This window comes from Vigna umbellata, chromosome 6, assembly GCF_029865625.1.
Source record: "Vigna umbellata cultivar VRB3 chromosome 6, Vumbellata_1.0, whole genome shotgun sequence".
NCBI classification, from domain to species: Eukaryota; Viridiplantae; Streptophyta; class Magnoliopsida; order Fabales; family Fabaceae; genus Vigna; species Vigna umbellata.
In genome coordinates, this window is record NC_142170.1 from 26266223 (window position 1) to 26293106 (window position 26884).

Sequence of the window (26884 nt, forward strand, 5' to 3'; positions counted from 1 at the left end):
ATCTCAAGGAGTCCTTTTGGTGGCCAGGAATGAAGAAGGAAGTAGCACAATTTGTAGCAGCTTGTTTAATTTGTCAGAAGGCAAAAGTGGAACATCAGAGACCTGGAGGATTGCTACAACAATTAGACATACCAGAATGGAAATGGGATAGCATTGCTATGGATTTCGTCACCCATTTACCACGGACAATAAGAGGTAATGATTCTATCTGGGTTATCATTGACCGATTGACAAAAACTGCTCACTTTTTAGCAATAAATCTGAGAATGTCAATGGCTAAGTTGGCACAACTGTACATAAAAGAGATAGTAAGATTGCACGGCGTCCCTTCAAGCATTGTGTCAGATCGAGACCCAAGATTCACTTCTAGATTCTGGCAAACTCTACAGGAAGCTATGGGCAGCAAGTTACGAATGAGTTCTGCGTATCATCCCCAAACCGATGGACAATCTGAAAGAACCATCCAATCGTTAGAAGACCTACTCAGAACGTGTATTGGATCATCTGGGTAGCTGGGATGAAGTACTTCCTCTAGTGGAGTTCACCTACAACAATAGCTTTCATGCTAGTATTGGAATGGCACCTTACGAGGCTCTGTATGGAAGACGATGTCGAACTCCTTTATGCTGGTACCAGGACGGTGAAAAGGCTCTGATAGGACCTGAATTACTACAACAGACCACAGACAAAGTAAAGTTGATACGAGAAAGAATGAAGGCTTCGCAGAGCAGACAAAAGTCATATGCTGATCAAAGGAGGAGACCATTGGAGTTTGCAGTCGGAGATCATGTCTTTTTGCGGTGACTTCAACTACAGGAGTAGGAAGGGCTCTTCGTTCGAAGAAACTTTCTCCTAAGTTCATTGGTCCATATCAAATTTTGAGAAGAATTGGGCTTGTCGCTTACGAGATGGCGTTACCTCCTCAGTTAGCCAAACTCCATCCAGTTTTTCACGTTTCTCAACTAAGAAAATATGTTCATGATCCTTCTCACATTTTAGAAGTAGAAGATATTCAAATCAGAGAGGATCTATCTGTAGAAGTGCAACCTGTTAGTATAGAAGACACTAAAACCAAAGAGCTTAGAGGGAAAACTATCAACTTAGTGAGAGTAGTTTGGGATAGAAAAACAGGTGACTCTACCTGGGAATTAGAAGATGATGTAAAACATTCTTATCCCCATCTTTTTTTGTGAAGTGTCGAATTTTCGAGGTCGAAAATTTTTGTTGTTGGGGAGAATGTAAGACCCATGAAAAATATTTAAATTTAATAAATAGTTGTTTTTTTTTTTTATTAATAAAAGTATGGTAAAAAAAAAAATTAAAATTTATGATAGGTAATAATAATAATTTCAAAGGAAGGAGTTTAAAAATTTGAGAATTTATTTTAAAAGTTAAAAAAAAAGAAAAAAAAAAAGAAAAGAATAGTGAATAGTGAATAGTAAATAGTGAATAGTGAATAGTTAAAAAAAAATATTAAAATAAATTGTGGAAGAAACTCCACGTAGAATCAATGATTCAGAGATAAGAATGGTGAATAAAAAATAATTTTTGAATAGTAAAAATGAATAGTAAAAGTGAATAGTAAAAATGAATAGTAAAAATGAATAGTAATTTTTTGGCTATAAATAGCCAAGGGGGGGGTGAAATTTGCACCAAAATTCTAGGAAATTGTGAGAGAAGAGTTGGAGGAAATTTAGTTGAAGAGGGGAAATTCTGGAAGTTTCTGGAGAACGGTTTGAGAAGAGGAACCTAAGTCTGGAATAGAGGTAAGGGGAGTTACATTTTGTTTGGTATTATTTTGAGTCTTGTATATGTTGCTTTTGGTTGATCTTAAATCTTGAGTGTGAAGTATTTTGTTTCTGTATGATTTTGAATTTTTGATGAGAACATGCTTTTGTGTTAATCCAAGTGTGATAGTTGTAAAATGTGATGTTGATTATGTTATGCATATGTATGCTATTAATTGCCTATGGATGGATTAGAAGTTGTCTAACCGGCTCTGCCAGATTCAACTTCTTGTTTCCCCATACTTTATATTGTTTTCCTTTTTCGTTTTTATTTTGGAAGGATTAGAAGTTGTCTAACCGGCTCTGCCAGATTCAACTTCTTATTTCCCCAAACCTGTTATTATTCTTATTATTTAATTACGTTGTATTCTTGGAAGGATGAGAAGTTGTCTAACCGGCTCTGCCAGATTCAACTTCTTGTTTCCCCATACTTTATATTGTTTTCCTTATTCGTTTTTATTTTTGGAAGGATTAGAAGTTGTCTAACCGGCTCTGCCAGATTCAACTTCTTATTTCCCCAAACCTGTCATTATTCTTATTATTTAATTACGTTGTATTCTTGGAAGGATGAGAAGTTGTCTAACCGGCTCTGCCAGATTCAACTTCTTGTTTCCCCAAGAGTTTTTATTAAGTTTATTTTAATGATTGTCAAACATTTGATTCTTCTCCGTTGACTATTTATAGTAAGATTTTATTATTGTTAATTTGTTTGTAATATATTTATCTTGTATGATTTCTGTGTTGAATGTATTTTATGATGTTGATATGAAATTATGAATCTGAACATGATATGAGTTTTATGAGGAATTTTGTAATAGTATGACATGAGTTGAGGAAAATGAGCATGATATGAGTCTCATGGAGAGATTCTATATTGGTATGGTATTAGTGTATATGTTGATGTTGAGGGTCCTGTTGTTGGTGGTTATCCTAAAACTCTAATAATCTTCCAGTATCAATTAGAGAAGGATGTGTTATGTGGTGAGAGTAGTAGGAGGTCCTAGTCTATGTTTATAGACATTAATGGATTAACCTTGTGGGTGATATGATATATTATATTTGGCCAAAATTTTTGTTGTTGAAATCACCACAAGTGCATGACCACCCGAGACTTCCATCAACATTATATCCGGATAATAGAGTCTAGAATGATAATTGCATTTTACATGAATTTATGGTGAATGTATTACGTATAGCAATAGTGTAATGTTTTTCTTTGAAAGTTGCATGGTAGCTCACCCTTACTTGTTTGGACGATTTTTGCGATGATCATGTTTTTGTTACGGGAGGCAGAAGTCACGCCACTCACCCTTACTTGTTTGTTTGTGCCGGAAAAATCTTATTTTTGCGATGATCGTATAATGTTTTTGTTATACGGGAGCAGATGAGGGAACGACATCTGAACCAATTCAAGTGAAGGAGGAAGCAGCAGAAAAATGAAGAATATTTTAAGAAGAAGAAAAATATAAAATAAAATTAAGAGTGTTTTATTTATGTGTGAAAATTTAATGTATTTCTAGTGTGAACTATGTTACTCCTAAATGGAGGGTTGTAATATTGTATGATGTTTTCTTTATTAATGAAATAAATTTGGGTGTGAGATGTTTTATATTTTGGGGTGTTACAGTAACACCCTACTATTTTAAAGGGTATTACTGATAGTAGAGACTAAATTAATTTGATATCTCTTATAAACAATCAAACTTTATTTCATTTAATCCAAAGTACAATACCAAACTTACAAACTTTAAATAATATAGTCTTCACCATTGAAATTTCAACTTATAAGTTTTACACAACATAATCTTCCCAATACAAATTTATTCTTTTTACAAAAACCCCTGAAAGTTTTTCCCCGCATCTCTCTCATCTCTAAGCTTGTTCAACCGCATCTGCAACATTATCTAATCACATATAACATGAGTTATATGATCATAGTACAAACAAATAAGGGTAAGCCAACCTTATCATAAAATCATTAAACTTGTAATAAAAATATTATAATCATGTATTTCTGCAATTGATAAAATATCATTATTCCGATGTCATTAATTCATCATTATCAAAGTCATCTTTCCCATTTCCATAAATCTTACAAGTGTACCATGCTTACTCATGAAGCCTTATGGTCAGACCGCTCTCTGCCTGCTTCCTTAAGCCTCACTTATATACTATGTCTTACTTTCTGAAGCCTTATGGTCAGACCCCTCTCTGCCTGCTTCTATATAACTTACGAATCATATGTTTATGTCAAAGCCTTATGGTCAGACCACTTTCTGCCTGCTTTCATAAACCTCAGGTGTTACTTTGCTCATACCAAACTCTCATGGTATAACTCGAACATACTACTCCCGGTAGTAAACATCATTTCATAAGTAATGATTTCTCATATCCACTCCAACATTTCATAAAACCAACAATTCATACCCTCTTATCCACCTAACTCAATCATGTTCATTCTTTAATCATGAATTCATAATAACCCGTTTTGGTATCAATAAATTAAACACTATTGACATATATCATGCTTCATATTATAAACTCATTTTGCCCATAACGAGTATAACTCAACATATTTTCACCAAACAACGATCATGGATCAACCAAAGTATATCAACATATCTTAGGAACTACATATTAAAGGTCTGGGCTCAATGTAATGATAAATAAAATATATATGAAATTTTTACCATGATAATATTATGCATCTACAATCAACTTGTTTTATTTTATTTTCATCCTAGTAGAGATTTTTTCTTTACCCCAATTGGTCACCGGAGAGGACCCAGATGTCTGAACGCATCAAACTCACCTTCGACGCCAGCACATATGACTAGTCACAACTGACTGGACCAGGCCAGGGCTGCTCTATGATCAGGGATGTGCCAACTCAGGTTTTTAAGGTTCCTCTATCCTACCAACAAAGGGAGGCCCTCAATAATTAATCAATTTATTTATTTAATTTATCTAACTTGTTGTCTTATGCTCTAAATCTAAAATGTCTAATTTTAATATTTTTACTTCATCTCACAACAACCTCAAACAGTATCTGTATATCTATTTAATACTCATATATAAGCTATTACAGAACCCTTACTCCCAGACCTTCCAACAAGATCAATTCAGCCAACAAACTCATTCAATAAATTCATCACATCTCAACATGTACAATTTAACAAGTTTCAGTTATAACACCCAATATAATAAAAGTCATAAAACAGTTTCGCAAGAGAACACCAGTTTAACATTCGTATATTTATAAATTCATACAAAAATAATTAGTTGCCCTTACCATCAAAATAATATTAATATAAAAATTCAGGGGAAACAAGAAGTTGAATCTGGCAGAGCCGGTTAGACAACTTCTCATCCTTCCACAAAGATGCAATAAAAAGTATAGATAAAACAATAAAATTTCTGGGGAAACAAGAAGTTGAATCTGGCAGAGCCGGTTAGACAACTTCACATCCTTCCAAAAATACAATATAAAGATATAAAAAAAACAACAAAAGCTTTGGGGAAACAAGAAGTTGAATCTGGCAGAGCCGGTTAGACAACTTCTCGTCCTTCCAAAAATACAATATAAAGATATAAGAAACAACCAAAGTTTTGGGGAAACAAGAAGTTGAATCTGGCAGAGCCGGTTAGACAACTTCTCGTCCTTCCAAAAATACCATATAAAGATATAAGAAACCACCAAAGCTTTGGGGAAACAAGAAGTTGAATCTGGCAGAGCCGGTTAGACAACTTCTAATCCTTCCAAAATACAATGAAAATAAATAAGGGAAACAATAGAATGTTTGGGGAAACAAGAAATTGAATCTGGCAGAGCCGGTTAGACAATTTCTAATCCTTCCAAAATACAAAAATAAACAACTAATAACATACAAATGGCATAACATAATCAATATCACGTTTTACAACTATCACACTTGGATATCAACACAAAAGCATACTCTCATTTAAATTCAAAATCATAAAGAAACAAAATACTTCATAATCAAGATTTAAGATCAGACAAAAGCAAAATAGCATATTCAAGGCTCAAGATAATACAAAAGGAGATACTCAAGGTTAGCTTCCCTTACCTCTATTCTAGACTTAGTTTCCTCTTCTCAAACCGTTCTCCGGAAACCTCCAGAATTTCCCCTCTTCAACTAGAATTTACTCCAACTCTCTTCTCTCACAATTTCTCTAGAATTTTGGTGTAAATTTCCAGCCTCCCCCCTTGGCTATTTATAGTAAAAAAATTTACTATTCATTTTTACTATTCATTTTTACTATTCATTTTTTTATTCATTTTACTATTACAAAAATAATTTTTTATTTGCAAATTGGTGAATTCTGATCTCAAAGCTACGTGTAACACTTATCCTTTCCAAAAATAATTTTTTTTTTTTTTACTATTCACTTTTTACTATTCACAATTTTTTTTTTTTTTTTTTTTTTTTTTAGTATCTAACAAATATTTTCAAGGATCTTACAATCTCCCCAACAACATTTATTTTCGTCCTCGAAAATTATTTATTTAAACAAAGACTATTTAACAAAAGATTACTTACAAAAGAGATATGGATTTTCGAAAAAAAAAAAAATTGTGAATAGTAAAAAGTGAATAGTAAAAAAAAAAAATTATTTTTGGAAAGGATAAGTGTTACACGTAGCTTTGAGATCAGAATTCACCAATTTGCAAATAAAAAATTATTTTTGTAATAGTAAAATGAATAAAAAAATGAATAGTAAAAATGAATAGTAAAAATGAATAGTAAATTTTTTTACTATAAATAGCCAAGGGGGGAGGCTGGAAATTTACACCAAAATTCTAGAGAAATTGTGAGAGAAGAGAGTTGGAGTAAATTCTAGTTGAAGAGGGGAAATTCTGGAGGTTTCCGGAGAACGGTTTGAGAAGAGGAAACTAAGTCTAGAATAGAGGTAAGGGAAGCTAACCTTGAGTATCTCCTTTTGTATTATCTTGAGCCTTGAATATGCTATATTTTGCTTTTGTCTGATCTTAAATCTTGATTATGAAGTATTTTGTTTCTTTATGATTTTGAATTTAAATGAGAGTATGCTTTTGTGTTGATATCCAAGTGTGATAGTTGTAAAACGTGATATTGATTATGTTATGCCATTTGTATGTTATTAGTTGTTTATTTTTGTATTTTGGAAGGATTAGAAATTGTCTAACCGGCTCTGCCAGATTCAATTTCTTGTTTCCCCAAACATTCTATTGTTTCCCTTATTTATTTTCATTGTATTTTGGAAGGATTAGAAGTTGTCTAACCGGCTCTGCCAGATTCAACTTCTTGTTTCCCCAAAGCTTTGGTGGTTTCTTATATCTTTATATGGTATTTTTGGAAGGACGAGAAGTTGTCTAACCGGCTCTGCCAGATTCAACTTCTTGTTTCCCCAAAACTTTGGTTGTTTCTTATATCTTTATATTGTATTTTTGGAAGGACGAGAAGTTGTCTAACCGGCTCTGCCAGATTCAACTTCTTGTTTCCCCAAAGCTTTTGTTGTTTTTTTTTATATCTTTATATTGTATTTTTGGAAGGATGTGAAGTTGTCTAACCGGCTCTGCCAGATTCAACTTCTTGTTTCCCCAGAAATTTTATTGTTTTATCTATTCTTTTTATTGCATCTTTGTGGAAGGATGAGAAGTTGTCTAACCGGCTCTGCCAGATTCAACTTCTTGTTTCCCCTGAATTTTTATATTAATATTATTTTGATGGTAAGGGCAACTAATTATTTTTGTATTAATTTATAAATATACGAATGTTAAACTGGTGTTCTCTTGCGAAACTGTTTTATGACTTTTATTATATTGGGTGTTATAACTGAAATTGTTAAATTGTACATGTTGAGATGCGATGAATTTATTGAATGAGTTTGTTGGCTGGAATTTATCTTGTTGGAAGGTCTGGGGTAAGGGTTCTGTAATTGCTTATATATGAGTATTAAATAGATATACAGATACTGTTTGAGGTTGTTGTGAGATGAAGTAAAAATATTAAAATTAGACATTTTAGATTTAGAGCATAAGACAACAAGTTAGATAAATTAAATAAATAAATTGATTAATTATTGAGGGCCTCCCTTTGTTGGTAGGATAGAGGAACCTTAAAAACCTGAGTTGGCACATCCCTGATCATAGAGCAGCCCTGGCCTGGTCCAGTCAGTTGTGACTAGTCATATGTGCTGGCGTCGAAGGTGAGTTTGATGCGTTCAGACATCTGGGTCCTCTCCGGTGACCAATTGGGGTAAAGAAAAAATCTCTACTAGGATGAAAATAAAATAAAACAAGTTGATTGTAGATGCATAATATTATCATGGTAAAAATTTCATATATATTTTATTTATCATTACATTGAGCCCAGACCTTAATATGTAGTTCCTACGATATGTTGATATACTTCGGTTGATCCATGATCGTTGTTTGGTGAAAATATGTTGAGTTATACTCGTTATGGGCAAAATGAGTTTATAATATGAAGCATGATATATGGCAATATGTTTAATTTATTGATACCAAAACGGGTTATTATGAATTCATGATTAAAGAATGAACATGATTGAGTTAGGTGGATAAGAGGGTATGAATTGTTGGTTTTATGAAATGTTGGAGTGGATATGAGAAATCATTACTTATGAAATGATGTTTACTACCGGGAGTAGTATGTTCGAGTTATACCATGAGAGTTTGGTATGAGCAAAGTAACACCTGAGGTTTATGAAAGCAGGCAGAAAGTGGTCTGACCATAAGGCTTTGACATAAACATATGATTCGTAAGTTATATAGAAGCAGGCAGAGAGGGGTCTGACCATAAGGCTTCAGAAAGTAAGACATAGTATATAAGTGAGGCTTAAGGAAGCAGGCAGAGAGCGGTCTGACCATAAGGCTTCATGAGTAAGCATGGTACACTTGTAAGATTTATGGAAATGGGAAAGATGACTTTGATAATGATGAATTAATGACATCGGAATAATGATATTTTATCAATTGCAGAAATACATGATTATAATATTTTTATTACAAGTTTAATGATTTTATGATAAGGTTGGCTTACCCTTATTTGTTTGTACTATGATCATATAACTCATGTTATATGTGATTAGATAATGTTGCAGATGCGGTTGAACAAGCTTAGAGATGAGAGAGATGTGGGGAAAAACTTTCAGGGGTTTTTGTAAAAAGAATAAATTTGTATTGGGAAGATTATGTTGTGTAAAACTTATAAGTTGAAATTTCAATGGTGAAGACTATATTATTTAAAGTTTGTAAGTTTGGTATTGTACTTTGGATTAAATGAAATAAAGTTTGATTGTTTATAAGAGATATCAAATTAATTTAGTCTCTACTATCAGTAATACCCTTTAAAATAGTGGTGGGAGAGGGTGGTTGGTGATGTGATTGTGTCCCAAGGAGTGTGGAGTGACCCCTCATCAGTGGTGGAGCAACTTGTGCAAGGGATGACTGAGAGTGCTGAAAAAAGGATGTGGTAATCGTTTACAAGTGCCTGGTAAACGATTACCCGAGAGAAAATAAGGTTTTGTACAGAAAGTCCAACACAGGTAGTCAGTCAGATTCACAGGGGTGACCATTGTCAAAAAAGTGACTTTTAGGCACTTTTGCACTTGTCTTAGGCTGGTCCTGGTGTTTCAGTGGTGGGAGAGGGTGGTTGGTGATGTGATTGTGTCCCAAGGAGTGTGGAGTGACCCCTCATCAGTGGGGGAGCAACTTGTGCAAGGGATGACTGAGAGTGCTGAAAAAAGGATGTGGTAATCGTTTACAAGTGCCTGGTAAACGATTACCCGAGAGAAAATAAGGTTTTGTACAGAAAGTCCAACACAGGTAGTCAGTCAGATTCACAGGGGTGACCATTGTCAAAAAAAGTGACTTTTAGGCACTTTCGCACTTGTCTTAGGCTGGTCCTGGTGTTTCAGTGGTGGGAGAGGGTGGTTGGTGATGTGATTATGCCCCAAGGAGTGTGGAGTGTGTAACACCCTACTATTTTAAAGGGTATTACTGATAGTAGAGACTAAATTAATTTGATATCTCTTATAAACAATCAAACTTTATTTCATTTAATCCAAAGTACAATACCAAACTTACAAACTTTAAACAATATAGTCTTCACCATTGAAATTTCAACTTATAAGTTTTACACAACATAATCTTCCCCATACAAATTTATTCTTTTACAAAAACCCCTGAAAGTTTTTGCCCGCATCTCTCTCATCTCTAAGCTTGTTCAACCGCATCTGCAACATTATCTAATCACATATAACATGAGTTATATGATCATAGTACAAACAAATAAGGGTAAGCCAACCTTATCATAAAATCATTAAACTTGTAATAAAAATATTATAATCATGTATTTTTGCAATTGATAAAATATCATTATTCCGATGTCATTAATTCATCATTATCAAAGTCATCTTTCCCATTTCCATAAATCTTACAAGTGTACCATGCTTACTCATGAAGCCTTATGGTCAGACCGCTCTCTGCCTGCTTCCTTAAGCCTCACTTATATACTATGTCTTACTTTCTGAAGCCTTATGGTCAGACCCCTCTCTGCCTGCTTCTATATAACTTACGAATCATATGTTTATGTCAAAGCCTTATGGTCAGACCACTTTCTGCCTGCTTTCATAAACCTCAGGTGTTACTTTGCTCATACCAAACTCTCATGGTATAACTCGAACATACTACTCCCGGTAGTAAACATCATTTCATAAGTAATGATTTCTCATATCCACTCCAACATTTCATAAAACCAACAATTCATACCCTCTTATCCACCTAACTCAATCATGTTCATTCTTTAATCAAGAATTTATAATAACCCGTTTTGGTATCAATAAATTAAACATATTACCATATATTCATGCTTCATATTATAAACTCATTTTTGCCCATAACGAGTATAACTCAACATATTTTCACCAAACAAAGATCATGGATCAACCGAAAGTATATCAACATATCGTAGGAACTACATATTAAGGTCTGGGCTCAATGTAATGATAAATAAAATATATATGAAATTTTTACCATGATAATATTATGCATCTACAATCAACTTGTTTTATTTTATTTTCATCCTAGTAGAGATTTTTTCTTTACTCCAATTGGTCACCGGAGAGGACCCAGATGTCTGAACGCATCAAACTCACCTTCGACGTCCAGCACATATGACTAGTCACAACTGACTGGACCAGGCCAGGGCTGCTCTATGATCAGGGATGTGCCAACTCAGGTTTTTAAGGTTCCTCTATCCTACCAACAAAGGGAGGCCCTCAATAATTAATCAATTTATTTATTTAATTTATCTACCTTGTTGTCTTATGCTCTAAATCTAAAATGTCTAATTTTAATATTTTTACTTCATCTCACAACAACCTCAAACAGTATCTGTATATCTATTTAATACTCATATATAAGCAATTATAGAACCCTTACCCCAGACCTTCCAACAAGATAAATTCCAGCCAACAAACTCATTCAATAAATTCATCGCATCTCAACATGTACAATTTAACAGTTTCAGTTATAACACCCAATATAATAAAAGTCATAAAACAGTTTCGCAAGAGAACACCAGTTCAACATTCGTATATTTATAAATTCATACAAAAATAATTAGTTGCCCTTACCATCAAAATAATATTAATATAAAAATTCAGGGGAAACAAGAAGTTGAATCTGGCAGAGCCGGTTAGACAACTTCTCATCCTTCCACAAAGATGCAATAAAAAATAGATAAGACAATAAAATTTCTGGGGAAACAAGAAGTTGAATCTGGCAGAGCCGGTTAGACAACTTCTAATCCATCCAAAAATACAATATAATTAAATAACACGAACATTAACATGTCTGGGGAAACAAGAAGTTGAATCTGGCAGAGCCGGTTAGACAACCTCTAATCCATTCCAAAAATGCAATAAAATAAATAAGTAAAGCAATAAATAGTTTGGGGAAACAAGAAGTTGAATCTGGCAGAGCCGGTTAGACAACTTCTAATCCTTCCAAAATACAATGAAAAATAAATAAGGGAAAGCAATAGAAATGTTTGGGGAAACTAAGAAATTGAATCTGGCAGAGCCGGTTAGACAATTTCTAATCCTTCCAAAATACAAAAATAAACAACTAATAACATACAAATGGCATAACATAATCAATATCACATTTTACAACTATCACACTTAGATATCAACATAAAAGCATACTCTCATTTAAATTCAAGATCATACAGAAACAAAATACTTCACACTCAAGATTTAAGATCAGACAAACGCAAAATATAGCATATTCAAGGACTCAAGATAATACAAAGGGAAATACTCAAAGTTAGCTCCCTTACCTCTATTCTAGACTTAGTTTCCTCTTCTCAAACCGTTCTCCGGAAACCTCCAGAATTTCCCCTCTTCAACTAGAATTTACTCCAACTCTCTTCTCTCACAATTTCTCTAGAATTTTGGTGTAAATTTCCAGCCTCCCCCCTTGGCTATTTATAGTAAAAAAATTTACTATTCATTTTTACTATTCATTTTTACTATTCATTTTTTTATTCATTTTACTATTACAAAAATAATTTTTTATTTGCAAATTGGTGAATTCTGATCTCAATGCTACGTGTAACACTTATCCTTTCCAAAAATAATTTTTTTTTTTTTTTTACTATTCACTTTTTACTATTCACAATTTTTTTTTTTTTTTTTTTTTTTTTAGTATCTAACAAATATTTTCAAGGATCTTACAATCTCCCCAACAACATTTATTTTCGTCCTCGAAAATTATTTATTTAAACAAAGACTATTTAACAAAAGATTACTTACAAAAGAGATATGGATTTTCGAAAACCATTGCTCTGATACCCAATAGTGTAATACCCCAATTTAGGCGTTACAATTTATACAAAAATACATATACAACTTTGCTTTAACAATTTTCAACACCAACAAAATATTAAGTTATTTATTACAACACAAGTCTTCTAAAATAAAATTTCACACAGTTCATAAACTTCTGAAATTTAAAATTCCACTTATCAAAGTGTTACAACTTCACCTCATCTGACTTAATTACCAAGTAGTACAAACCAAGTTATTCTCTCTACTTATCAAAGTAGCACCGCAAGACATTATTGTCTACTTACCAAAGCAGTACGGTATAATTAATTTGCCTACTTATCAAAGTAGCCCGATTTATATCATTCTCTTTATCTCTTCCTTCATCATCTCGTCCTGCCTACTTATCAAAGTAGCACAAATTAACCAAATTACCTTTTTCAACATATTATTTATCGACAATCTGAACCAATCAAACTAATCAATAACATGTTTAGATTATATGGTAAGATTTTCAGTCCAATCCAACGGTTAATGAGGCAGAAATCATCAATTTTGTATAAATGATCCAAAAACATAAATTAAGCAATATTGAAATCCCTGAGAAGTTACGAAATTAATATCCCTAAATCGGTACCTCCGATCTAAAATTCGAACGGTCGACGTATGTCCCTATCTGTTACGCGCTTCATACTAAAGTTTTCAAGGTTAATCTAACGGCTTACTAAGTAGATATGAAGGTTTTACCGAGCTAACTCAGAGACAGAAATTTAAGTGGTTCTCGGTTTAAACTCAAAATACGGAATGAATTCTTCTAAGCACAGACATTCTAATTCCAAATCTGAACGGTCAAGATCACCTATTATGTCTTATGAACTCCATACTAAAGTTTGGGCTCAATCTAACGGTAAATGGAATATACATGAAATTTTTACCAATATAACGTAAGAACAGAATTATAGTGTTCATCAAATATTTCAAACTTTCGAAATTTCTTTCTCTAAGCATACACCTTTAATTACAAATCCAATCGGTCACAATGTATTAATATGTCTTAGGGATTCTATATCAAATGTTGAGGTTGATCTAACGGTCCAAATAGGTCAGAATTCTATATTTTACTGAGACAACTTAGTAACAGAACTACAGGGGTAACTAATTTACTCAAACTTACAGGATTTATTTCTCCCAGTACAGACTTCTATTTTCAAATCCGAACAGTCAAAGTTTAGTAATATGTCTTAGGATTCACATATTAAAATTTTAGCTAAATCCAACGGTAAAAACAATTAATAGAAATTTATCACCACAGTAACTCGAAAATAAGAAATTATAATCATGAAAACCAAATTTTACACAAGTCAATATATAACTACCATTACCAAATTTTTTTTTTTTTTTTTTTTTTTTTTTAACATATTCATATTCATGATCATAACAATAAAGGATTAGCTCCCCTTCATCAAAGTCAAGCAATTGGAACCATATTTCTAACTACAAAATTCTAGAAATCAAGTTGAGTTAGCTCCCCTTACCTCTTGAAGACTCAAACACCTTAAACTCTTCTTCAAAGAGAGCAACTCCTCTCCTCCTTGCTAGACCAAGTCAGCCTCCACACTTAGGACACTTAGGATTTCGTTCACCTCCCACCAAGGACCTCTCTACTCTCCTCCAAAACTCCAAATCTGATTTGGAATTAAAAGAAGATGCCTTAGACAACTAAGGACCCATGCACTTCGCACTTAACAATAATAAACAACCAATGGACCATTCTAAACCATTTTCCAGCCCTAAAACATGGTAGGAAAGTCTCCAAAGGGTCCCAAAATGTTCTCCTAGTGCAGAACACAACCTACTCACTCCAAAAAGTTGCAACTTGTAAAAAAATACACCTAAAATTAAGGTTGGACGCTAGCCCCTAGGATAGCAAAACTGTCACGTTTTTCCCCAGCTCGGTTAGACCCCTTCCCGAAGTCCAAAATATGCGTATGAGTAGTCAAATTGAAGCTCTTTGAGTCTAGTTTCCAATAAAATAAGAATCAACTCAATTGATATTTTACTAAGAATAATAATTTCACTCCCCAGAGTCCCAAAATATTTTCGAAAACCATTGCTCTGATACCAAAATGTAACACCCTACTATTTTAAAGGGTATTACTGATAGTAGAGACTAAATTAATTTGATATCTCTTATAAACAATCAAACTTTATTTCATTTAATCCAAAGTACAATACCAAACTTACAAACTTTAAACAATATAGTCTTCACCATTGAAATTTCAACTTATAAGTTTTACACAACATAATCTTCCCCATACAAATTTATTCTTTTACAAAAACCCCTGAAAGTTTTTGCCCGCATCTCTCTCATCTCTAAGCTTGTTCAACCGCATCTGCAACATTATCTAATCACATATAACATGAGTTATATGATCATAGTACAAACAAATAAGGGTAAGCCAACCTTATCATAAAATCATTAAACTTGTAATAAAAATATTATAATCATGTATTTTTGCAATTGATAAAATATCATTATTCCGATGTCATTAATTCATCATTATCAAAGTCATCTTTCCCATTTCCATAAATCTTACAAGTGTACCATGCTTACTCATGAAGCCTTATGGTCAGACCGCTCTCTGCCTGCTTCCTTAAGCCTCACTTATATACTATGTCTTACTTTCTGAAGCCTTATGGTCAGACCCCTCTCTGCCTGCTTCTTTATAACTTACGAATCATATGTTTATGTCAAAGCCTTATGGTCAGACCACTTTCTGCCTGCTTTCATAAACCTCAGGTGTTACTTTGCTCATACCAAACTCTCATGGTATAACTCGAACATACTACTCCCGGTAGTAAACATCATTTCATAAGTAATGATTTCTCATATCCACTCCAACATTTCATAAAACCAACAATTCATACCCTCTTATCCACCTAACTCAATCATGTTCATTCTTTAATCAAGAATTTATAATAACCCGTTTTGGTATCAATAAATTAAACATATTACCATATATTATGCTTCATATTATAAACTCATTTTTGCCCATAACGAGTATAACTCAACATATTTTCACCAAACAAAGATCATGGATCAACCAAAATATATCAACATATCGTAGGAACTACATATTAAAGTCTGGGCTCAATGTAATAATAAATAAAATATATATGAAATTTTTACCATGATAATATTATGCATCTACAATCAACTTGTTTTATTTTATTTTCATCCTAGTAGAGATTTTTCTTTACTCCAATTGGTCACCGGAGAGGACCCAGATGTCTGAACGCATCAAACTCACCTTCGACGTCAGCACATATGACTAGTCACAACTGACTGGACCAGGCCAGGGCTGCTCTATGATCAGGGATGTGCCAACTCAGGTTTTTAAGGTTCCTCTATCCTACCAACAAAGGGAGGCCCTCAATAATTAATCAATTTATTTATTTAATTTATCTACCTTGTTGTCTTATGCTCTAAATCTAAAATGTCTAATTTTAATATTTTTACTTCATCTCACAACAACCTCAAACAGTATCTGTATATCTATTTAATACTCATATATAAGCAATTATAGAACCCTTACTCCAGACCTTCCAACAAGATCAATTTCAGCCAACAAACTCATTCAATAAATTCATCGCATCTCAACATGTACAATTTAACAGTTTCAGTTATAACACCCAATATAATAAAAGTCATAAAACAGTTTCGCAAGAGAACACCAGTTCAACATTCGTATATTTATAAATTCATACAAAAATAATTAGTTGCCCTTACCATCAAAATAATATTAATATAAAAATTCAGGGGAAACAAGAAGTTGAATCTGGCAGAGCCGGTTAGACAACTTCTCATCCTTCCACAAAGATGCAATAAAAAAATAGATAAGACAATAAAATTTCTGGGGAAACAAGAAGTTGAATCTGGCAGAGCCGGTTAGACAACTTCTAATCCATCCAAAAATACAATATAATTAAATAACACGAACATTAACATGTCTGGGGAAACAAGAAGTTGAATCTGGCAGAGCCGGTTAGACAACCTCTAATCCATTCCAAAAATGCAATAAAATAAATAAGTAAAGCAATAAATAGTTTGGGGAAACAAGAAGTTGAATCTGGCAGAGCCGGTTAGACAACTTCTAATCCTTCCAAAATACAATAAAAATAAATAAGGAAAGCAATAAAATGTTTGGGGAAATAAGAAATTGAATCTGGCAGAGCCGGTTAGACAATTTCTAATCCTTCCAAAATACAAAAATAAACAACTAATAACATACAAATGGCATAACATAATCAACATCACATTTTACAACTATCACACTTAGATATCAACATAAAAGCATACTCTCATTTAAATTCAAGATCATACAGAAACAAAATACTTCACACTCAAGATTTAAGATCAGACAAACGCAAAATATAGCATATTCAAGACTCAAGATAATACAAAGGGAAATACTCAAAGTTAGCTCCCCTTACCTCTATTCCAGACTTAGTTTCCTCTTCTCAAACCGTTCTCCGGAAACCTCCAGAATTTCCCCTCTTCAACTAGAATTTACTCCAACTCTCTTCTCTCACAATTTCTCTAGAATTTTGGTGTAAATTTCCAGCCTCCCCCCTTGGCTATTTATAGTAAAAAAATTTACTATTCATTTTTACTATTCATTTTTACTATTCATTTTTTTATTCATTTTACTATTATAAAAATAATTTTTTATTTGCAAATTGGTGAATTCTGATCTCAATGCTACGTGTAACACTTATCCTTTCCAAAAATAATTTTTTTTTTTTTTTTTTTTTTTTTTTTTTTTTTTTTTTTTAAGTATCTAACAAATATTTTCAAGGATCTTACAGAGTGGCCCCTCATGAGTGGGGGAGCAACTTGTGCAAGGGATGACTGAGAGTGCTGAAGAAAGGCTGTGGTAATCGTTTACAACTCCCTCCTAAACGATTACCTGAGAGAAAATAAGGTTTTGTACAAAAAGTCCAACAGAGGTAGTTAGTCAAGTTAACGTGGGCGACCATTGTGAAAACCAGTATGATTGGCATAAATCCCATGGTTTTAACTTGATTTTGTTGTTTAAGTGTGAGTATAGGGTGAGAAGTGATGTTTTGGCACCCCGTGATGGAGGAAAGAAACAATGTTTATGAGATGAGCAACTTGGGTGAGATAACATGCTGTCAACTTTGACCTTTGCTTGTTATTATACTGTTAACTTTTCCCACCGACCTCCAAATGATGTGATTCTTTTTTTATTAGAAACTAGACTCAAAACTCTTTCCAATGACTACTAATTTGTAATTTTTGGACATATGAGTTGGTACAGTTTATTGTTTCAAGTTAGCGTTTCATATATTTTTGCCAACTCTCACCTTTGCTTGTTCTTTTACTCATATCTTTCTCCACCGAACTCCAAATGAGTTGATTCTTGTTTTGTTGGAATCTACACTCAAAGACCTTTCAAGTTATGCCTTGGAAATCAAGTTTACACCTTCTTTGACACTGTAATCGATTACAAGGACACTGTAAACGATTACCCGAGAGAAAATTGGAATTTGTACAGAAAGTCCAACACAGGTACTCAGTCAGGTGAACAGGGGTCACCATTGGAAAAAGAAGTGACTTTTAGGCACTTTTGCACTTGTCTTAGGCTGTTCCTTGTGTTTCAGTGGTGGGAAGTGATGTTTTGGCACCCCATGATGGAGGAAAGAAACAATGTTTATGAGGTGAGCAACTTGGGTGAGATAACATGCTGTCAACTTTGACCTTTGCTGGCTATTTTACTGATAACTTTTCCCACCGACCTCCAAATGATGTGATTCTTTTTTTATTAGAAACTAGACTCAAAAATCTTTCCAATGACTACTAATTTGTAATTTTTGGACATCTGAGTTGGTACAGTTTATTGTTTCAAGTTAGTGTTTCATATATTTTTGCCAACTCTCACCTTTGCTTGTTCTTTTGCTCATATCTTTCTCCACCGAACTCCAAATGAGTTGATTCTTGTTTTGTTGGAATCTAGACTCAAAGACCTTTCAAATTATGCTTTGGAAATCAAGTTTACACCTTCTTTGACACTGTAATCGATTACAAGGACACTGTAAACGATTACCCGAGAGAAAATTGGAAGTTGTACAGAAAGTCCAACACAGGTACTCAGTTAGGTGAACAGGGGTCACCATTGGGAAAAGAAGTGACTTTTAGGCACTTTTGCACTTGTCTTAGGCTGTTCCTTGTGTTTTAGTGGTGGGATGTGATGTTTTGGCACCCCATGATGGAGGAAAGAAACAATGTTTATGAGGTGAGCAACTTGGGTGAGATAACATGCTGTCAACTTTGACCTTTGCTGGCTATTTTACTGATAACTTTTCCCACCGACCTCCAAATGATGTGATTCTTTTTTATTAGAAACTAGACTCAAAAATCTTTCCAATTACTACTAATTTGTAATTTTTGGACATCTGAGTTGGTACAGTTTATTGTTTCAAGTTAGCGTTTCCTATATTTTTGCCAACTCTGACCTTTGCTTGTTCTTTTGCTCATAACTTTCTCCACCGAACTCCAAATGAGTTGATTCTTGTTTTGTTGGAATCTATACTCAAAGACCATTCAAATTATGCCTTAGAAATCAAGTTTACACCTTCTTTGACACTGTAATCGATTACAAGGAAATTGTATACGATTACCATAGTGTTTTTTTCTACAGATTGGCTCTACACTTGTCCAACTTGGTCCCCTAAGTAAGAATGGCTTCTTCTCCACTTCTTGGTGTCACCTCCCATCACTTTCCACTCTCTACCTCGACTGAAACACCAACACCAAGTAAATACAAGTGGACTTGTGCCTGAAAGTAACAGTTTTTGCCAATGATCACCCATGACACCACAGCTGACTACTTCAGTTCAACTTTCTGTACAAAACAGTGATTTCTCTCGTGTAATCGTTTACCAGGCCACTGTAAACGATTACAACAGTGTTTTAGTTTTACAGACAACTGCAATGTCATTAAGTGGTATTGGTGTTTTACTCACAACTGCAATGGTATTAAGTGTATCATAAATTGAACATTACATAATAAATGTCGAGAATTGAGGAACCAGTTTTAAAGTAAACAACTTCATTAAATTAAAGACTTGAAATTATCAAAGTAGGAACTGTGGTACATAGTTCTTTATAATGCAGAAAATAAAGCCTAAACAACCAATTTTAAGTCTGAGGATTGTTTTCAGAAGCACTTTGGAAGTGTTGCAGTTGTTGTTCAATGTTCCCAACGCGCGATTGCAACGCATCAAACCTTGTAGTGATGACCATGTCCATGTTTTCAAATCTTGTTTCAAGGGCAAGATGGAGGACAGAGCGACACACAAGATGGAAGGGTTTCCTTGTGGACGACAGACCGACTACGGTAAAGATTGAACACACAGCCACACAGAATATTCAAGGTTTCAACGCACGTATTGAAGAAGGAGGAATGGAAGTTTCGAAGACGAGCGAGAGAGCGAGAGAGCGAGAGAGCGAGACACTGGAAGGGTTGAACGAACGTCTTTCCCACCCTAAACCGCCAAACCCAATTCTTAAAATTTTAACCTGGAAATCCCAAAATACCCCTCGCCCCGTAACCCTTTCTCTGTTTTAATTTCAAATTACTGAGCCAATGAAGCGCTGACACGTGGCGTTGTTAAAACAGTGTTAAAAATACGTTGTCCAAATAACATTTTCCTTGTCGCATTTACTAGGCTGAATGAATTGGCAGTTTTGTCACATGCGCATCCATCTACAACCTTTGAATTGGTTGGATCGTGAACATCATCCTTAATGTTTCCACCTACATGCTTGAATTTCTTTTCAACAAAATCCCTCTTCTAAAATATCCTAAAATCTTATCAACTATATTTTCAAACACGAGTCTATGTCCCAAATGCTAGAATAATGTAGTCAAAATTTACGTCCTTTTGTACCAGAAACACGTAAAGAATAATGCTATTATTTGGGGGAAGAAAAAAACCACAAAAGATAGTTACTTTGGGCAGCAGCGATAACTACGGTATAGGCTAACAATGGGGAAAATGTATGGCATCCAAAGCCACACAAAGAAACAGACACACAAACACAACACCCTCTCTCCTTTCCTTCCTCAATGCAAAACTCATTCTCCAAAAAAAATGCCTTTTTTCCACTTCCCATGTTCCCTCTTCCGTCTGGCCCCACCACTTACTGCCCCACCACCAAGTATCTACAACATCACAACCACTGACACCTCTTCTCCGATACCATAACATCACATACCAGGTTTTTTTTATTATATCTCTTTCAATTCTTACATTGCACTGTGTTCCATTACATGTCTTTATGCCTAGGCTTTACCTTGATAGGACAAATATCATGGTTGTCTTGTATGGAAAGTTGGTGAGCTAAAAAAGCAAAAATCAATGCTAGGCAGAGCAGAGACACCCACCTCCCCTTTTCAAATCTTCTTTTGCATCACTAACTTCTTTACAGCATAAAGTTAAACCAAAAAACAGACCCCTTTCTTATATGCTTTTCCTTCTATTTCAACATGTTATTATGGCTTTTGTAACCTCAGGTTTGGCATTCAATTATGTTGTCACTTTTGTTTCATTTGTTTTTAATTTTATTTTCTTCTCTCTCTCTCTCTCTCTAGTAATTGCTACAGACGAAATCAGCGAATAAACAACATAGGAATGATGGGGAGGTTGAATTATAGGATAGGGTGCATGAGTTTAGTGCAATCATAGGTCACCCATTTGTTTCAAAAATGGATTTGTCTTTTCCACCCTTTTTCTTTCGGTTAAAGGAAAAAAGGTTGATAGAATCTTGTTTCTGATTGCACCCTCATGAGATTGAGGAAGCGTAAACGATGTTTTCCCTCTTGTTCTTCTCTTCGCAAAGTAAATTCACCATTGTTTTCTCACATCTTTCTCTATCTTGAGCTCCATGTTTGAAAATTCGCCTTAAGAAAAAGATGTTTACAATGTAGAGTCTTCAGAGGAATTAAAGCATTGTCCTACCATTCAGAATCTGTCTCTTTTTACCTAACTGTTATGATTTTAAATAAATTATCATGTGGATGCTTCACTTGCATTTCGATCTTGACACTGATGTAGCCTCAAGTGGTTTTGTGCTAATTATCTGCCATTTGGTTCAATAGTCTTTTGTCTTGTTGTTTCTTCTTCTCACTCTAGCTACTGGAAAACGAAGAATTTCTTTTTGATGAGTTTAAAAACCAAAACATGATTATTCCCTGAGTCATTGTTTAGCATTTTGAGATAGAAGGCCAGGATTCATTCATCTGAATGATTGGAATTGAAATTTGTCAGTCGTTTCGGTTCATTGACATGTTGTTCATGTTCCCTTTATGCCATCACTCTTTGCCTAAGGATGCTTCCAAATTTGAAATGCAGGTTGACGAGGATGAGATTTATTGGAGACACAGAAAGGAAGATGAAGAGTTGGAATGGACACCTAATTCCACTCACTTAATATCTCAGTTGACTCAATGTTTTAGTGAGTACATTTTTTTTTCTCCATCTCTTTCTTTTTCTGCACATTTTTGCTTCTCTTCACAGATTAATATGTTAATTCATAGATGTTATGAGTCAATGGGAATGTGGAGGACAAGTGAACATTGTGAGAAATTTCAGACAGTTTCCATAAAATACTTCAATCAGCAGATTTTCATGCTTCCATAAGGACGTTATTCTTGTAAATATGGTGATATATTTAGCTGCCTATTTTTTATCAATAAGGATTATGTTTTTTATTTGGCAGTTTCATTTTGGGAGCATTCTTGATTTCAATCCTACATATGAAATTATAGTACCCTTTCCACCAATGATTAACCTAAAGTGAAGTGTGAGGACTAGACATGTGTAACTCTGCCTTTCAAGCAGAAAAATTGAGCTTGTTTGCTTGGTTTGTTCTATCCAAGATTCACCTCTTAATTCTTAAGGACTTTGTTGCAAGGAATCCCTCTTCTGCATTCTGTTTTCTGAAATAGCAAATGAAATCAATGACCATTTTCAGAATGCATTAGAAGAAATATTTCAGATATGAAATTCAGTATGTCAAAGTATGCAATGACTAACAACACTTCAACTTGATGATTCTATCCTGTGTCAGCATTATTTATCATTCAAATTTTCTTCTGGTGATGATCGACATTTTGTTGCATGTAGCTAATGCTATGGTTGGATCAAGATCATGGATAGGAGGACTCTTTCACCGCACAAGCACTAAGCGAAATAATGACAAATTTGTTGACTATCCTTTGAGTCCCATTGAGGTAAAATGGAAGTTGATGATGTGTTGAATTTCCCTTGTCATTGTCTTGCTGTTTTTCCTTCTCTTTGATTCCTGTGTGTTTTAGATCAGATGAACTTAAATTGTTTCTATGATTATGTCAGGAGGAGAGACTTCAAAGGCTTCAAGAACGGGTGCAAGTGGCTTATGATGAAACTCGCCCCGAACATCAAGTACATATGTTTTTTGTGAACCTATTTTGCCTCTTTATTTCTCAATGATTCAGTTTGTTCTTGGAAAATCAAAGCTTCATTTCTGTTTCATAGAAAGACAAACTCTATCCTGAAGTTTTAGGAATGCTTTCAACTTTTGATTTGTAATGTCAATACACGTTTTACTAAGAACATCATCGACTTCCAACAGGAAGCACTGAGAGCATTATGGGTGTGTTCCTTTCCCAATGTATCTCTGGAAGGCCTAATTTCTGACCAATGGAAAGATATGGGATGGCAAGGTCCTAATCCATCAACCGACTTTAGGTACACAGATTCAGGAATACGACAACATTTTTTGTGATTAGTAATTGCATATTATATAAAAGCACTTGATCATGCACAGTTAAAGAGAATGCATTATGCTTAACCAGTCCGTTACCTCAGAATTTTGTATTCCAACGTTATATTATGTCTGATATCCTGATTTCCTCAGGGGATGTGGCTTCATTTCCCTTGAAAATCTACTGTTTTTCGCGAGGAAATACCCGGTATGCATTTGTGTCTTCTATTCAGCTCACCTGAAACAACTTCATCTGCCTTTTATGTCCTCTCATTTTAGTTTCTTGATATCGATGTTGCCAGAAAAGATGAGTTATTACTAATTTTATGGAAATTCAAATGAAGGCATCTTTTCACAGGTTGTTACTGAAGAAAGAAGGAATGAGAGCAACCTGGGAGTACCCATTTGCTGTTGCTGGCATTAATATATCATATATGTTGATACAGATGTTGGATTTATACTCAGGTTTGTGTACTATTTCACAATGCTAGAAAGAGTAAAGGGTAGCCCAGTGAACTAGTACTCCACCACCACACCCACTTGAGGAAAATGATAGAAACCACTACATTGCATTTGGACAACATTTCCCTTAGCTTTATTCTGATGTTGCAGCAATGATTTAGTTGTTTGACCATTTGGGGTTTGTAAATATTCCCCCTTGTCAGAAAGTGAGAAAGCAAAGTACATTTTCCAATAACGTTTTCACCAACTGTTTGTTTTTTGCAGAAAAGCCACGATGTCTTCCAGGCTCGAATTTTGTCAAGTTATTAGGAGGTGTGGTTACATCTTAATCTGTTGTATCAAATGCGTGCATATATTTTCTTCTTTTGATGTTTTACTCCTTCAAATGCTCATGATTCTCATTGCATCTTACTGCAGAAAATGAAGAAGCGTTCGATATTTTATACTGCATAGCGTTTGAGATGATGGATGCACAATGGCTGGCTATGCACGCTTCCTATATGGATTTTAACGTATGCTTTTTATTTTCCATGTTTTCTGCATCACCAGTTCTTCATGCTTTTCCGTCCTAGGCTGTAGGGTGAAATAATCATAAAAAATAAATTATTGTATTTGTAAAAACAAAGAGAAAGTGAAAATCAAATAGATATAAAAGATGTTGGGTGTGAAAAAAAAAAGATTGTTTGACACCATTTAACAACCACTTGATAAAAAAACTAAATTTTTGTATTTATATGAAAAAAAGAGTGAAAAGTAACAAGGTAGTATGAAATTAATATAAATAATAGGGTGTCAAAATACCATTTTTCTTTCCTTAAAATAAGAGAGCTGTTATATTGTGTTATGGAACAAGGACACTAATGATTATCTGACACACTACTATATTGTTTGGTCATTTTAAACTTTTGCAATGCATTGATACTGCCCGTGATCCCGTGTCTTTAGGATGTTCTAAATGCAACCCGAATTCAATTGGAGAGAGAGCTTTCCTTAGAAGACATCAACAGAATTCAAGATCTGCCTGCTCACAATCTGTTGTAACACTAAGAATAATTCTTCCTCTTCTGTCCATAAGCAAAAAAAATTCAAGTGGCACAATTTTGTAAGTATTGCAGACAATGTCTATCCTAAATGAACTGCAGGACTTTGCTTCTCTTCTGAATCGATTTGTATGAGTCACCTTCGAAGTTCTTTGTATGCTGAATAAATATGAGATAATGACATTGAAAGGGGGCGTTTGAGAAGCATAAAATTGTAGTCGTTGTGGAGTTCTCAATCCTTGGGGAAAAAGGAAAGAGATGAACTGTGAGAAACCATCTCATCAAACAGTTCAAAAGAAAATTGAATTACAAATCTTGAACATAGAATACTGATGAGGTTAATACAGAAGTTAATTCCTTAGCTGAAAAAATGTTACATTGATTAAATTCGTTTAATTGTGACAGGTGTTTAACAACTTGTTATTGCCTAGTTCAACTAGTTAATAGTAGTTAGAATGATTAGTTTAACTACTTTAGCAGTTAATTAATTTACTTTATCTTTGTGTTAAGACTTCTAATATTTGAACATTCGAAACTATCACATACATATATTTGTTTTCAGATCTAATACAATAATCCTCATGTTTAATATTCCTTAATACAGAAATAAGGAAATTTCAAAATTCTATTCTAATATAATGTTTTTGTTCTCCTCTTCCATTAAAATTCTTCCTCTCTCAGTTTTGTTTTTTCTAATCAAATATACTGAATTGATTCCTTGAAAAAACTGATTCCTAACTTAAGTATAAAAAAGTGAACCAATTTAATTCTAGAAGTTGACAACTAACAATGATGTGGTTTATGAATTTGACCGTCTTAATCACTAAAACTATTAATAACAATAGAGGTCAAGAATCAAATTTTTGAATTTAAATAATAGAAGCCAATCTTAATACTACTAAAATTTGAATACCAGATTAATTGAAGACCATCTAAAATTTTCTTCCTCCTGTCTCTATCTTTTTCTGAATTATTTGCTGTCTTTTCTGAATTTTACTGCTAAAAGAGACAGTTGCATGGTTTTCAAACTCTAATGGACATGGTCTCCATACATGTAAACATGTCAATACATAGTGGAACTGACACTGATAAATGACTAGTTTAAGTCTAACATGTCATTGTTAATGAGAAAATGACCTTCTGATTTGTAGTTATGCTAATGCAGATGGGTTTATAATCGTATTTTATTTGTTCCATTTTCTCTCTGATAATCCTTCAACTGGCATCTATAAGTGACACCTAGCTAGCTGTTATGTTACACAGTTTTGAAATGCAGCAGTACTATAAAAGAAAGTGTAACAAAATTATATGGTGGAGCATCAATTTAACATGATTGTTTCTACTCATCACACTTTTGAACTAATTTATTCATATTGCTTACGAAGAACTAATTAATTTCATATATATTTAGAAGACATGCATACATTTGTCCATCAAAATTTTGTCCCTCGAAGGAGTTTAGTTACTAGGAAAGTTAACTATAACTAATCAGCATAATGCACGAATGGTTTGACAAAGGTAGCACACCATGCTGTTACATGGTTAAAATGAGTGAAGAACATTCGATATTCATGAGAACACATAGGATAACATAAGAGATTGTTGTGGATTGGATTCACCAAAGAGCATTGAACTTTTTTTTGTGACCTCATCAAACTCATCATGGCATGGCAAAAGGAGAACATTGAATTCTGCTTTACTTGGTATATAAGCATTAAAAGCGCATATTCATGTCCACCATTGAAGCCTATCCACATCCATCATCCAGTGCTAGCTGGATATGTATACTAGGTGAGCCATTTTCAATTACTGTATTTGTCCACATTCCTTCAATTATGACGTATTTTAGATCACGGCTCAAATGGGAGATAATGTCCAAGATTGATAAACTCGAGAGTTAACGGAAA

The 26884-nt window shown here is 33.9% G+C and overlaps 1 protein-coding gene across 6 annotated transcripts; it reads left to right on the top strand.

The window, feature by feature from the left end:
• The first annotated feature begins 20715 nt into the window (after nt 1–20715).
• LOC124820994 (ELMO/CED-12 family protein) lies at nt 20716–25099 on the top strand. Of its 6 annotated transcripts, none has more exons than XM_088093301.1 (10): nt 20716–20949; nt 22083–22185; nt 22857–22963; nt 23085–23153; nt 23344–23459; nt 23629–23683; nt 23820–23940; nt 24202–24249; nt 24355–24449; nt 24883–25099. In XM_088093301.1, the coding sequence occupies exons 1-10, from the start codon at nt 20731–20733 to the stop codon at nt 24976–24978; spliced, it is 1029 nt and encodes a 342-aa protein (XP_087949427.1). In that variant the 5' UTR covers nt 20716–20730; the 3' UTR covers nt 24979–25099. The 6 variants fall into 6 exon arrangements, 5 of the variants coding, with proteins under 5 accessions (XP_087949427.1, XP_087949429.1, XP_047148743.2 ...); XM_088093303.1 differs by lacking the exon at nt 20716–20949 and adding an exon at nt 21053–21244; XM_047292787.2 differs by lacking the exon at nt 20716–20949 and adding an exon at nt 21266–21569.
• Nucleotides 25100–26884: the final 1785 nt, after the last annotated feature.